At 43.5% G+C, this 13,791-nt stretch overlaps 1 protein-coding gene across 1 annotated transcript; it reads left to right on the top strand.

The window, feature by feature from the left end:
• The first annotated feature begins 794 nt into the window (after positions 1 to 794).
• klhl43 (kelch-like family member 43) lies at positions 795 to 13,655 on the top strand. Its single transcript, XM_070846013.1, has 7 exons — positions 795 to 989; positions 7,544 to 8,122; positions 8,283 to 8,431; positions 8,700 to 9,046; positions 10,547 to 10,846; positions 10,935 to 11,110; positions 11,370 to 13,655. Exons 2-7 carry the CDS (start codon positions 7,809 to 7,811, stop codon positions 12,166 to 12,168), a joined length of 2,085 nt encoding a protein of 694 aa, XP_070702114.1. The 5' UTR covers positions 795 to 989; positions 7,544 to 7,808; the 3' UTR covers positions 12,169 to 13,655.
• Positions 13,656 to 13,791: the final 136 nt, after the last annotated feature.

The following is a 13,791-nucleotide window of genomic DNA, read 5'->3' on the forward strand; positions in this document are numbered from 1 at the left end:
CACTGCAAAAAATGAATACAGCAAATTACTTTTATTCTCCAAGTTTTTCTTTCTGATTCAGTATCTAGTAACTAAATAAGTAGCTAAATACATTTACTCAGGTTCTTTGATCAAATACAGTTTTGAGGTACTTGTACTTTAGTCAAGTGTTTCCATTTTATGTTACTATATACTTTTACTCAACAACATCTCAGAGGAAAATATTGTACTTTTTATTCCACTTGTTACTTCATTGTTCCCTTTCTGTCCAGTGAAATACATGTTTCTCTAAATTTGATGATTTTGAACTATTTAAACTATTCAACTATTTATCAGATGGAAAATTAATTGTCACAAACTGAAAACAGAGAAGTCGACTTTTTAGAGATACATGGTTCTCAGCCCATACAAACATATGATGATCTTATAGACCATGATGCATTGCTGTAGATTAAACTACCCAACAGTTTGGAAATTTTATGAAATTAGCTCAACTTTAAGCATCTAAAGCAGTAAAATACAACATGTACATTAATGTTGTAGCAACTGAATCTTAAACCTGAAACCCCTCAAGGCCATGGGGGGGTGAGGCGGGTTTGGGTGAGAGGCGAGCTGGGCCCTTATGGGATATTTTTGGAGGGGAGGGCAACGAGGAGGTGCCTGTATTTGGAAATGGAGGTGGATGTTGGAGGAGGAAAGAAGAGGAGGGTCTGATGTGAGCTCTCAGCTCAGGGGGGGAGGCGTGGTTGGATTTTGGGAGGAGGGGAGGTCGAGCCGTAACGTCACAGCTTTGGTTGAGACCCTGATTTCCCTCTGATATTGACACACACACTCGTGCACACACACACACACACACACAGCACTCTGGCAGACTGACAGAGGACGGAGGGACGAAGCAAAGAGGAACCTGTTAGAGAACAACAACAAAGACAAAAGAAAGAGCGTAAAAGAGTGAAGCTGAGAGAGCAAAAAGGAAGAGAGGAAGAGCAGGAACCAGGAGGAAGAAAGAGGTAAAAATACGTTTAATTTACTGCATTACAGCTTGTAGAGTCAAGAGTGTCTCATATCTCCACTCACATTTCTATTTCCAACAAGGTAAAGAGAATTAAAATTTAAACACAGCTGATGCACAGCAACAAACAGGAAGTAAAACACATTTACTCAAGTACTGTACTTAAGTACAATTTTAAGATGCTTGTACTTTCCATTTCATGCCACTTAAACTTCTACATCCCAGAAGCCAATATTTTACTTTTTACTGCTCTACATTTGTCTGACATCTTAAGGTTTTACAAACATAACGTTTGATCAGTTTATATAGTATAATTAAAACATCAAACACGATGTAAAGTAGTTAAAAATAGCTCCACCAGCTTGAACATTATTTTATTTTAACCACTGTGCACAAGGTGTAGTGATAATGAATATATTTCTTCTACCGCTGGAAATCGCATGTTAAATGATGCATCTAATGACGTCATCGTATTAATCAGTGATTTATACTAATATTTATATTTAAGTGCTGAGTGGAAACAATGTGAAGCAGTTGCCAGTTGCTGTTAGGATAGTACTATTACTGCACAGGAGGGGGGGGGGGCAGTCCTTCTCTTTCCAGTCCTTAGCTGTAAAAGCACACACACAAAACACACACACACACACACACACACACACACACACACACACACACATACATGTTGTGTTGGTCAGCGCCTATAAATACCCTCATGAGATAGAGGAAGAATTCAGCTACAACCACAGAGTGACAGAAGTGGCGGAGAGCCATGATGGGTGGTGTAGGAACACTTTGGTAAAGATCGTACTTGTTTGGGTTTTATTGAGACTCTCAGTGGTGGTGACTCACTTCAGCGGCCATTTTGAAGGGCCTATAATCCATAGTGTTGTTCATTAAAGCAGTTATAATCAATATTTCTATTTTGGCATTGGATCACCAGACCTCTGCTAAATGACAAACCCACAGAAAGGCATCAAATCTGTAGTTCCCCTAAACTCTGTGCAGCATTTTAGCATCTTTTAGCTCATTCTTGTGGTTTGAAAGCAACTAAACTGCTTTGGTCGACTCCGACTGCTCTCAGACAGAGTTTTCAGGGAAATAAGGCACAGTTAGAGACCAGCTGGTGAACATAGTGGAGCATTTAGCTGCTAAAGACGTAGAGATATCGGATGTCAAGGTGTAGTTTGAACTTTTTGAAGGATATTACTTAGAGTAGATGGTGGTCAGTTTGGAGGGAGCAGGCAGGAGTCCCAGATGCTTATTAGTGCACTGTGGTGGAAAGAAAAGCACATCTATATCTATATTTTCACTGTTTTACATTGCCGTCAAACAGCCTTTTTCTGACGGAGCTGAAGCCATTTTCTCTTTGCTTCCTTCAATCTACCAGAGTCCATTGACAAAAACAGTAATTTTATCCTGCAGAACACAGGAGTTGTTTGTCTTTAACTGCCTTGATCAGTTAGTTAGTTTGTGTTGTTGTGTGACTTTAGTGTTTTAGAGTCTGGAGGCTCTGAAGATATCTAAGCAGTGTAAAGCAGTTAAAATATTCTAAATGCAGCTTACACTTTTTTTCCTGGCTTTTTCTGCCCCCGTCCACAGCAATACACCGCTAAGCGTCTGTGCCGGGACTGCCATCTAAGTAATGCACTCACTGTGGATAAGTACTTCAAACAACCCCCACTTTGTCCAAATTAACTCCAAATAAATGCTAATTCTGCTACATATCTGCTTCACGTGTAAATAAGCAACTGTATGATAACAACTCCAACTCCAGAAATCTGCCTGTAAACACCTGAACCCACAGTCTGTCAAGATTAGCTACTAAAAGCTGCTGGTAGTAACGACACAAGTAGAGGTGCTGCAGCAGTGACTTGAGAAACAGTCTGTTTTGTTTCATACAAACTTAACTTTTTTTAAAATGTCTTTTCCCATGGCTTCTCCCATCACTGAGCTTTCATCAAAGATATAAACATCAAGCCAGATCAACAAAGACACTCAGTGAATCAGGGCAGCTGGGCAGCTCTCCAGTGTGAAAGCCATCACTGATGTCATTTATTTTGGAAGGACACAGTTATTGTGTCCCCTGCAAACGCTGCTTACAAACACAACTAAATGTGTGTTGGCAAATTTGTGCCTCTTTGCAAAGCTTCAGACACTCAGAGCAGATTCACACTGAGGTCACGGCGTCTAAAAATAAAACACCAGGGCGAAAGCAGGGCCCTCGATGCTTAGATTACCGCCCTTCTCCTTTTCCTACTCATTAAAACTGTTTATTTTCCGGATTGAATTAAGACACACAACACCACCTGGCAACCACAAATTAACCTGCAATCAATTAATGTTAATTCTCCGTTCATGCAGTTAAACACAGAGGAGCAAGTTTTCTGTCTCCTCAAGACACAGAACTGTGGCACGACTAAACATTCAGTTTAATGTTGACTTGGTTGCGACCTGAGTAGGTTAACAATGTAAATAAATATCTGCAGAGGCTGATGTTTCCCTGCAGCTCGTGTTGTTGGTCAGGACGCTGGCAGTGACTCAAACTGAGCTCAGTTTCTGCCCAGCTGGACATTAACATTAATATCTTTAATTCATTACACATGTGGCTTTGTGCATTTTAGTTCAGAGGCTTTTGTAAATTCGAAAAATAAAAGAATAATTTTGGAAACCATAGCCCTAAATCATGGCTTTGACACTTCAAAAACTGTGTTTATTCTCATCCAGAGAATAAAGTAACACATAGAATAGAATAGTTCCTTTAATAATCCTTCACAGACAGACAGCCCTCAGACAACCAACACTTAAGGCTCAAAAACAACAGTAAAAAAGGAAACATATATGAAAATATAAAATATGTACAACCTAAAATAGAATAATATAACACAAGACTAGTATACAATATAGAAAATAAAAAGAAATATCTTGTGTAAATACCAGATTTCAAGTACGATACTGTAATGTAGTTCAACAACAGTCCAACAACAGGAAGGTGTAAAAATGATCTACAAATACTTCAAGGCCTGTTTAATGAGTTTTCCTCTGGTTGCCAATATGGCTGCAGTGCAGTTGTTTTGAAAGGAGCTGCTGTTGTTAGTTACAGTATATTTGTCCATGATGATGATGATGATGATGATGATGGTGGTGGTGGTTGGTGGTGGTGACGTCTGGTTCCCAGTATGGTGGATGACAGAGCAGCTGCTCCCGGCAGTGACCTCGGCCTCAGATATTTCTGAAGGCTGATCTACAGAGCAAAGATTATTTTCATTCCACAGAATCACCCAACAAGTCGTTTGTTTGTCTGAAGCGTCGCCACAACCTTGATGTTACGTTTCATTCACATTTACTCATTTGAAGTACTTGATTATTTCCATTTAATACCACTCTATAATTACACTTCACTATATTTCAAAGGGAGATATGAAATAGTTAAAACAGCATCACCTCACACAGCTTCAACAGTAAAATGCTGCTCAGACACTGATTCATCAGTATTTACAATCATATTTAATGATATATCAGTCTAGAGTCTACAGTGCTTTTGATATTTGTGCATTTTAAGTCTATTTTGTTGAAAATACTTTTGTTTAAGCAGGCTCTTGAATGCAGGACTTGAGGTGAGATGAAAGCTCATTTTGAACTTCTACGTTGTTGTTTCTGGATCGATCCTGCCCCTCTGGTCTCCAGTTGGCCCTGACGCTGAATGTATCACCTCCTCCCTGCATGGTTTTAATGGCTTTTTAATTAGACTCAGAGGGTCACATCCATTCACAAAGACTCCTGATAAAAAACCTCTGACTTGGTGTTCACGCTGCTGCATTTTGGACCATCGACACCACTCTTCCTCCTCCTCTTCTTTGAGTTAATTTGTGGTGTAATTAGGGTATGAAGTGTCCCGGCTGCTGCACGTTGGTGTTTCAACTGTTAACGGGGTGATTGCACCATCCCAAATAGCCAACGGGGTCTGTAACCATGAGCTCCTCCTCTTCATATGACACCGACAACAGCTGCTCCTTCCTGGACGATCCCGTCCCCTCGGTGGTGGTCTGTCCATGTGTGGAGCTGTTAAAAAGGAATCAAGTTCAAGAGGAGGGGTGGACAGGAGGGATGGGGGGGGGGGGCATGATGATCCACTGTAGCTCTGTTTATGTCAATAAGTCAATTATGATACTGTTATATCAATAAGGGGGAAATTCACAAGCCACCAAGCAGTGTGTGAAGTATTATATGAAATATTTATAAATAAGTTATTGACCAGCCACCACATTAAAGCGATGAACACATTAATGCATGAATAATTATAATATAGTATGATTTATTCTGAAAGGGGCCATTCTGCATAATGAGCACTTTCACTTGAAGTATGTTTGGACACTAATACTTTTGTACTTATTATATATCTAAGAAACATTTTCAGTGCAGGACTTAGTCGAGTATTTCTACATTATGGGAGCACTACTTTTACTTAAGTAAACGGTCTGCTGATAACACTAACCAGAAGGTTGTGAGGGGCAAAGCTGAGACAAAGATGAAAAATGTTAAGTAGGATCTTAATGAAGCTCAGTGAGAGAAAGCTCAGGTATGGCTGACACACAGCTGAGGCCCCGAATAGGCACCTGGGGTTACTTTTCATTCCCACTCTGATGATGCACTGAGGTGATCTCTGGACTCCAGGAACAAAAATCATCATCTGCTGACGTCCGGCTCACTTTAAAGCTCTTCAGCTTAACGGGGGGAGTTCGGACGCTGACTTTATGACCCCTGTCCACTTGACTCTTTGACTTTTGTAGCTGCTGTTCAGCAAACGCCACACAGACTTGTGCTACACGTGTGTTGTTGTTTTCGAAGCTTTGTAAACAACATGTAAATTGTTGGAGATTGTGTTTTGAGTTTTCTTTGTCATGCTCAAATGCAACAAAGCACAACAAACACATGGTGGTTCTTCAGTGGTTCTTTGGGGTGGTTGATGTGCTCTATACATCCCTGCTGTACAAGAACCTATTAAGCCCCTATGTGGTTCTTTAGCTGTGTTTAGTTTAGTTGAATTTATATTTGACAAATGGTCTATGTAGCACCAGAAGTGGTTCCCCAATGATCGAACAAAGAACAATTTTTAGTCCTTTTTCGCACCATTTTTGTTTAGTTTGGACAAAAGTAAAACAAAATAGATCTCAGGTATTACAGTTTTGTTTCATCTGAGCTGAGCTCAGGTTTGAAACTTGTGTGCAAAGTTTTTTTGGTGTTTTTTTTAAATTGTTTTTCAAATCAAATGACAAAAGAGACACAGAGACACAAGAACAGAAGCAATTATGTTCACCCACATCACACAAGTAAACAAAAAAAGTATGAAAACACATTAAAGTTGACACATGTGCCCTTTAGTTATATCCAGGAAACTCCACACTAACTATTCCTCCCATGTGTTGATGTCGGACACTCTCCCCTCGCTGTGTATCAGTATTAAATATGATCCCTACACTCTCTGTTACCGTCCTCACCACACTGACCTGCTGCTGTCTGCAGACTGCAGCTCATTGCAGTCATGAATAAGATTCCTCGGTTACTTTATGGGCGAAAATACACAGCAGGCGAAAGGCAGCATTGAAGGCCGACTGCTGTAAAACCACAACCCGACCCTGAGCCTCATTTCTGGACGGCCTCACAAAGGACACTCGCACCTGTCACTCTCACTGCGCCCACAGAGACAGAGTCTGTAGGTGGATTTAGAGAAGATGTCGGCACTCAGCCTGTGTGTTGTTGTTGTGCTCAGAGATTAGCAGAGAAATGTGCATCTGTTTGACGGCTCCTCAGCGACCATCAAAAAAACAACACTGGGATTTAAAGTCTGGAAACATTTAGTGTGTTTTGGTTGTTTGCTTGAAACAAATGTTTCTCTTAAAATACATCAAGATCCCAAAACACGTTGTGGCAGACAAAGAAGAGATCAACAAAGGAAACCAATTAAAAATGTTCACACAAAAGTTATTTAAGAGAAAAAGTCATTTAAGTTATTTGAGAACACTTGATGACATAATGCATACCCCAGTCCCTGACCATAACCTTAACCCTGCCCACTTCTAACCTTGTAACCAAGACTTAACCCTCAGACGGCCCTTTAAAGTTGTGAGGACCAGACAAAATGTCCTCACTTCCCAAAGACGTCCTCACGCTGTTGGTAAAATGTGATCTGGTCCTCCCTATGTAGCAAGTACAAGAACACACACACACACACAATTTTGTTCACACTCAATTAGGAATAACTAATTAATCCTCATTGATAAATGCAATATAAACAGCACATAATTAAACAACACGTTTAACAAAAAACTAAAAACCAAATGTGCCAAAAAAAACCAGAACAACAAAAACTAATAAATATCAAATACAGAGGCAGGTGATCATTCATGAATCATATCTTCATAGATTATAGAAAGGTATTAACGTAGCCATAACACTAACAAATAAAGCTATAGAACAGAATATGAGTGTATTGAATATTAAGTATTGTGTCAATATAAAATAAATGTTTGTTCTTTCCCTCTTCTTTTGTTGCAGGTGCTGTGTGCTGTGTTTTTAGTGAAACCACCAACTAAACCCCAAACAATCTCAACCCAGTCTGTCCATCATACAGTTCGTTTTGGTCCATACGTAGCTCCAGCATCCACCAAAAAGCTTCGTTCATACAGGAAGTTTATTAGAATTTGTTCAGTGTCCCTGTCTGTCAAGAAGTCAGCTCAGTAAACGTTACGTACTGTAGGAAACCATTAACTTAGGTAAACTAAGCTAAAACCTTAAAGAAACAACCTCAACAAGTCAAACCATGGCCCCCAAGAAGAAGGCCTCCCGTCAGAAGAAGGCTCCTGCGGAAACCATCTCTCAGGTCGCCATGGAGACCGCCCCAGTCCCAATGACGGTGGAGAGCCGTGGGGACGGCGTGGTGGTGGTGGAGTCCGGGGTGAAGAAGATCGAGCAGATGGCGGCGCTGGACATCGCTAAGCTGAACAGCCTCAACCTGCCGCTGCCGCCGCCGGTCCTCAAGCCCGGAGAGAGAGGCCTCGGCCTGGGCAGCGAGCTCACACGACCCCTGCATGGCAACGCCCTGCTGGAGGAGCTCAGCAAGATGCGGCAGGAGAAGTAGGTTCTGATACTGATTGGATTAAATCCGAAGTGATGCTGAGCAATTCTGATATTAAGTGATATAATTACGATACAATACAATTACAGTGCAATACAACTTATTGTATCAGGTGTGTGGTTCATCCATCCTTCTGTGTCCTCCTGCTCTCCTCCTCAGGTTCCTGACTGACCTGGAGTTGGCCTGTAAGACAAAAGCCTTCGACGTCCACAAGCTGGTCATCTCGTCAGTCAGTCAGTACTTCAGAGAGATTCTGGCCAAAGATCCCGGCATGAAGCGCCTGGAGCTCCCGTCACTCTCACCTCTGGGTACGCCAGCCGACTGTTAATCTGTCGCATCAATCCTCCCATAAAGCAAAAGGAAAAACACTAATTAAACAGTCGAAATACAATTGATAGAGTCATGAGGCAAAGAACAATTACATTAGAATTTTAGTAAATTAGATAATGGAGTGACTATTTACACCCGGTGTGCAAATAGCATCTACTTTAGAAAAGAAATTTTAAAAAAAGTAATTGTCCTTCCTGACAAACATCTGGTTGTGAGACACTCAGGTTTGACCTCCTCTGTCTGCAGGCCTGGCCAACGTCATCACCTTCGCCTACCTGGGTCGCGTCCACATGTCCCTTTACACCATTGGCTGCACCGCCTCCGCCGCCGCCACCCTGCAGATCCCTCAGCTCCTCAAGATGTGCAAGGACTTCCTGCTGGCTGAGCTCAACGTGCAGACCTGCGTCTACATCTGGAACATCGCCGCCGCCTACGGCCTGCTGCCCGTGTGCGAAGCCGCCCGCCGCTTCGTCCTGGAGAACTTTGTGCAGTTCGCCGACACGCCGCTGTTCACCCAGCTGACCCTGGAGCAAATCTCTGCCTTCCTGCAGGACGACTCGCTGCTGTTGCCCTCGGAGGTCACCACCTTCCAGGTCAGAGGTCAAACTTTGTCTTTAAAGATCGAAGATTGAAATTTAGGTTGATTCATTTCATTCTGAATGACTTCTTGCAGGTACAGCTGGCTGTTACAGGAAGTCAGTTTTAAAGGTTCCATATTACGCTAATTTTCAAGTTGTGTGCAGAAGTCCAGCAGGTTTAATGGTTTAATATTCAAAAAACACGTTATCTTTCTCATAGTATCGACGTGCTTTGTTCTCACCTTCAGTATCTTTGTGTCGGCGGGAGCTGGTGTTAGTGAGGAAAAAACAATGGTGGATTCAGCAGGTTTTCAGTGGGCGGGGACAGTCGGCCTGCTGAGGGGCTGGAGGAGGTCACATGATCAACAAATCCCCTTATGACATCATAAAGGGAGCCAAATCTAAACAGCGTGTTTTCACAAACATTTACTAAAGATGGAGGGGAGAAAAAGAGAGAGGACGGTCTTTCCTCATAGTCTCTAGGAACACCAGGGACACATATTTTTAATAACATTGATTCACCTACAAAGGGTCTTCCCATGAGTCAGCGACAGAATTGTTCACTTCTGATAACTCAGGAGAAATGCCAGGTCTTTTAGGAGGCTGTTAACTCATCAACCCTCTGGACCTTCCTGCTATTTTCATCCGGACTAAAAACAGACCCCAGACCAGCTGCTCACAGCATAACACAGATCCACCAACCAAAGCCAGCCACCTACAGGTCTCTCGATAAAGAGAGCCTGTTTATTAATACACAACTCTGTTACAGACCTAAATAGACGGGCAGCTGAGGGGGAGAGGAGCAGTGATCGTTGTATTTATAAACTGGACCCAGTGTGGGTCTGTCAGTGCCTGAATGGACATAAAACAAGCTTTAGTCTGAGTTCTGGTCTGTAAATCTAACTGGATCGGGTTATTTACTTTTTTTATTGATATTTTCAGGCTAAATAGTTGTTGACCTGAACATTGCAACACAAAAACAGGAAATGAAACAGACAGATACACTTTATATAGACACACACACACACACACACAGGGTCCATTTTTCTACTATTGAGATTATCTATTTTGTAGTCTAGAGGCCGCTCGACCTTTGTTGGAGAGTTTTCTTGCAGTCACTTCCATTTCTCTCTTGCTTGCAGCAAACGGTGGAAAGAACATTTGATCAGTGTATATAATGTGATTAAACTATCGAACAGCATTAAAGTAGCTCCACCTCCACCATTATAATATTATAACACTATGAAAAGTACCACTGTGCCAACATGTACTTTCACTTCTGATACTTTTAGGACATTTTGTTTGGAATACTTTAAGTAAACTATTGAACTCGTGAATTTTAAATATAAGTGAGTATTTTTATATAGTTGTGTTAGTACTTTGTTAATGATCTGAGTACTTCTTGCTACCACCTATATGTATTTTAAAGAAATATTCAATCTGTTCCAAAAGTCCATCCAGGTTTTATCTTAAACACGTTGAGTGTTGATGTTGTTGGATGTCGTCTCTCTCCAGCTGGCCATGAGGTGGCTCGACTTCGACGCCTCCCGTCAGGCTCACGCCGCAGAGCTCCTGTCTCACGTCCGCTTCGAGACGATCCCGGCCAGCGAGCTTGTGAGTCAGATCCAGCCGGTTCCCCGCATGATGATGGACCCTCAGTGTCACCGCCTGTTGGTGGACGCCATGAACTACCACCTGCTGCCCTACCAGCAGAACACCCTGCAGTCCCGACGCACGCAGGTCCGCGCCGGACAGCAGACTCTGCTCACAGTCGGTGGTCGTCCATCGCTCACAGAGAGAGCTCTCAGCCGTGAGGTCGGTGCTTAGTGTTTATTTCTGCGTTCACTACCTGACAGAGGAAACACAAGAAAAACCCTCACTGACCTTTAACCTCGCCGTCCAGGTGCTGTGGAGGGACCCTCGTGAAGGAGGAGCCGCCTGGCGTCACCTCACCCAGCTGCCGGCGAAGAGCTTCAACCAGTGTGTGGCTGTGATGGACGGCTTCCTGTACGTGGCCGGTGGAGAGGACCAGAACGACGCCCGCAACCAGGCCAAGCACGCCGTCAGCACCCTCAGCAGGTACGAGGACACATCAGACTGTGACTGAGGGGGGAAAGTTCACCAAGACACAAATCTTGGCGGGATTCATCTGTGAGGAGTCCACCAGAACCCCGTCACTGTCTCTGAGTAAACTAATCTGATTAAACACAAATTTCACAATACTTGCTGAAACGTCTTTCACTAGATGGTGAGACACGACCACCCTCATCATGTCAGTCCTCTTTGCTGGTTGGTGATCCGGCCCCTGACTCTCCCCTCTGCTCTTTACCTCCACCAGATACGACCCTCGTTTCAACACCTGGCTCCACCTGGCCAGCATGCGTCAGCGCCGCACCCACTTCTCTCTGGCAGCCAGTGGCGGCCGCCTGTTCGCCATCGGCGGCCGCAACGTGGAAGGTCTGCTTGCCACCACCGAGAGCTACCTGCCCTCTGCCAATGCCTGGCAGATGCGTGCGCCCATGGAGGTTCCTCGCTGCTGCCACTCCAGCGCCACCCTGCCCTCCGGGGACATCCTGGTGACCGGTGGGTACATCAACTGCGCCTACTCCCGCTCTGTGGCGTGCTACAACGTGGATACTGACACCTGGACCGAGAAGGCCTCCATGGAGACGCCCCGCGGCTGGCACTGCTCCACCGCCCTTGGAGGGAAGGTGTATGTGGTGGGAGGAAGCCAGCTGGGGCCCGGCGGCGAGAGGGTGGATGTGCTCTCTGTGGAGGTGTTCTCCCCAGAGAGCGGCGCGTGGAGCAGGGCTGCCCCTCTCCCCCTCGGCGTGAGCACTGCCGGTCTGTCCCCGCTGGCCGACAAGCTGTACCTGCTGGGAGGCTGGAACGAGGCGGAGAAGCGCTACAAGGCGGCCGTCCAGAAGTACGACCCCACCACCGACAGCTGGTCCATGGCGGAGGATCTGCCCGAGCCCACGGTGGGAGTGTCCTGCTGCACCCTGACCCTGCCGCCCCGCCACGCACCGCGCCGGCAGCAGCACCGCAACACCCCGGGCAACGAAGAGCAGCAGCAGGCCGGGAAGAACCGGAGCAGAGAGAGCAGCATGGTTCCTTCACAAACCATCACAGCATAGTGAGACAGGAAGCAGGGAGACTCTGGGAGAGAGGAGGGATGGTCTAACCTCTGGGGAACATCTGGATCATGTCTGCTCTTGTTTCTGTTCATATCCATGTGGACAAATTCCCCTTAAACTTAAAGCTACAATTCCAATTTATATCAGTCTGCAAATTATTACTCAAAAATATTAATTGCTCCTAAAAAAGGAGCAGGAAACAATGCAAGAGAGATTTTTTAACGTAATTTAACACTTCAAAGCATCAATAACGATGATTACTGGTAATTTAATTGGACAAAATTCACCTTTTTATATAGATTTACACAATTTAGATGAAACTTTGATCATGACTGTTTCCAGAAGTGATTTTATGGTGTCCAAAGAAAATTTTTGCTCCACATCTGTCCTGTATTATTATAATTAAAATATAAAACATAAAAAAAAGCTGATTTAAGAGGCTGTTGTGCAGGAAATAAGAGAGAGCCTGAATGATCTGACGTGGTCTCAGGAGGTTTTACACTGATGGAAACAGGAGGAAAAGGTGGGTGAGGGATGGATTAGAGTGGAGCTGGTGGAGGTAGAGAGGTGATGGACGCAGGAGGATGATGGGAAGACGGGAACAGTGGGTGTCTGTGTTTGGGTCGAACAAAACGTCACTGTGAATCCACTGACAGTTTGTGTACAAAGATGTATCTACGCAGAATGTGTGTGTGTGAATGTGCCGCTGTGAAAAATAAGTGCGAGTGTGTGTGTGTGGCAGAACGAGTGCGTGGCCGCTACAGGAAATGAGCCAAAATCTGAAAATTTCTCACCAGCAAACCTGAAATATTTCTCACAACAATAGAAGCAGGTCAGCAATAAACAAAGCTGTTTATTGTCATATTTATTTAATGGATATCCGTCAGAGATCGAGTAGCTGAACTGTGACAAAATTAAAAAAATAAATAGATGTAGTACTTGAGAATATTTTATAAGTGCAATGGATTAAGAGGTGAACACAAGAGGAAGGCAATGTGAGCGCAACAGCACAGGTGAGACTAAGGAGGAAATAAATGAACACATGGGAAAAGAAATTTAAATAAAATGGAAAGTTTCATCTTTCCCAAGAAAATAAAAACAGAAAAAAATTTTGTAAAATGGTGCAAAATACAAAAAATAAAAATCAGAAAAATTTTGATAAAAATCTAAATGAAAAAAATTAAAGAAAAATCATTTTCTCGCCTGTGTTTGTTTGAATCACTCGTCATCCTCTGATGTCCAATTTTTACTGAAACAAAGACAAACCACCGAGCGAAGAACCAGTGAGACGCCAGCAGGCGCAAACGACAAACTGCTCAGAGCTGCAGAGCAAATTAGAGTTTATGATGAATGTAATTTATCATGTGACACAATGAGGATAATCTGGCTCATCTGATTGGCTGAATCCCTCTGTATCTGTCTCCTTTACACTGGATGAGCTCTGGGCTGCTGGTTTCACTGAAATAAAGCCAATGTGATCAAAACAAGTGGATTCTCTGCCTTTTCTTCATTTTTATCCAGGTTGAGCTGCTGGGAAAAGTAGTCCGATCACAGAAAACCTGTTGCAGGACTACAGCCAGTCTGCACTTTAGTAGGATGTGAAAAACAGGTCATTAAAGGTCA

Source organism: Pempheris klunzingeri, chromosome 16 (assembly GCF_042242105.1).
Source record: "Pempheris klunzingeri isolate RE-2024b chromosome 16, fPemKlu1.hap1, whole genome shotgun sequence".
Lineage (NCBI taxonomy): Eukaryota > Metazoa > Chordata > Actinopteri > Acropomatiformes > Pempheridae > Pempheris > Pempheris klunzingeri.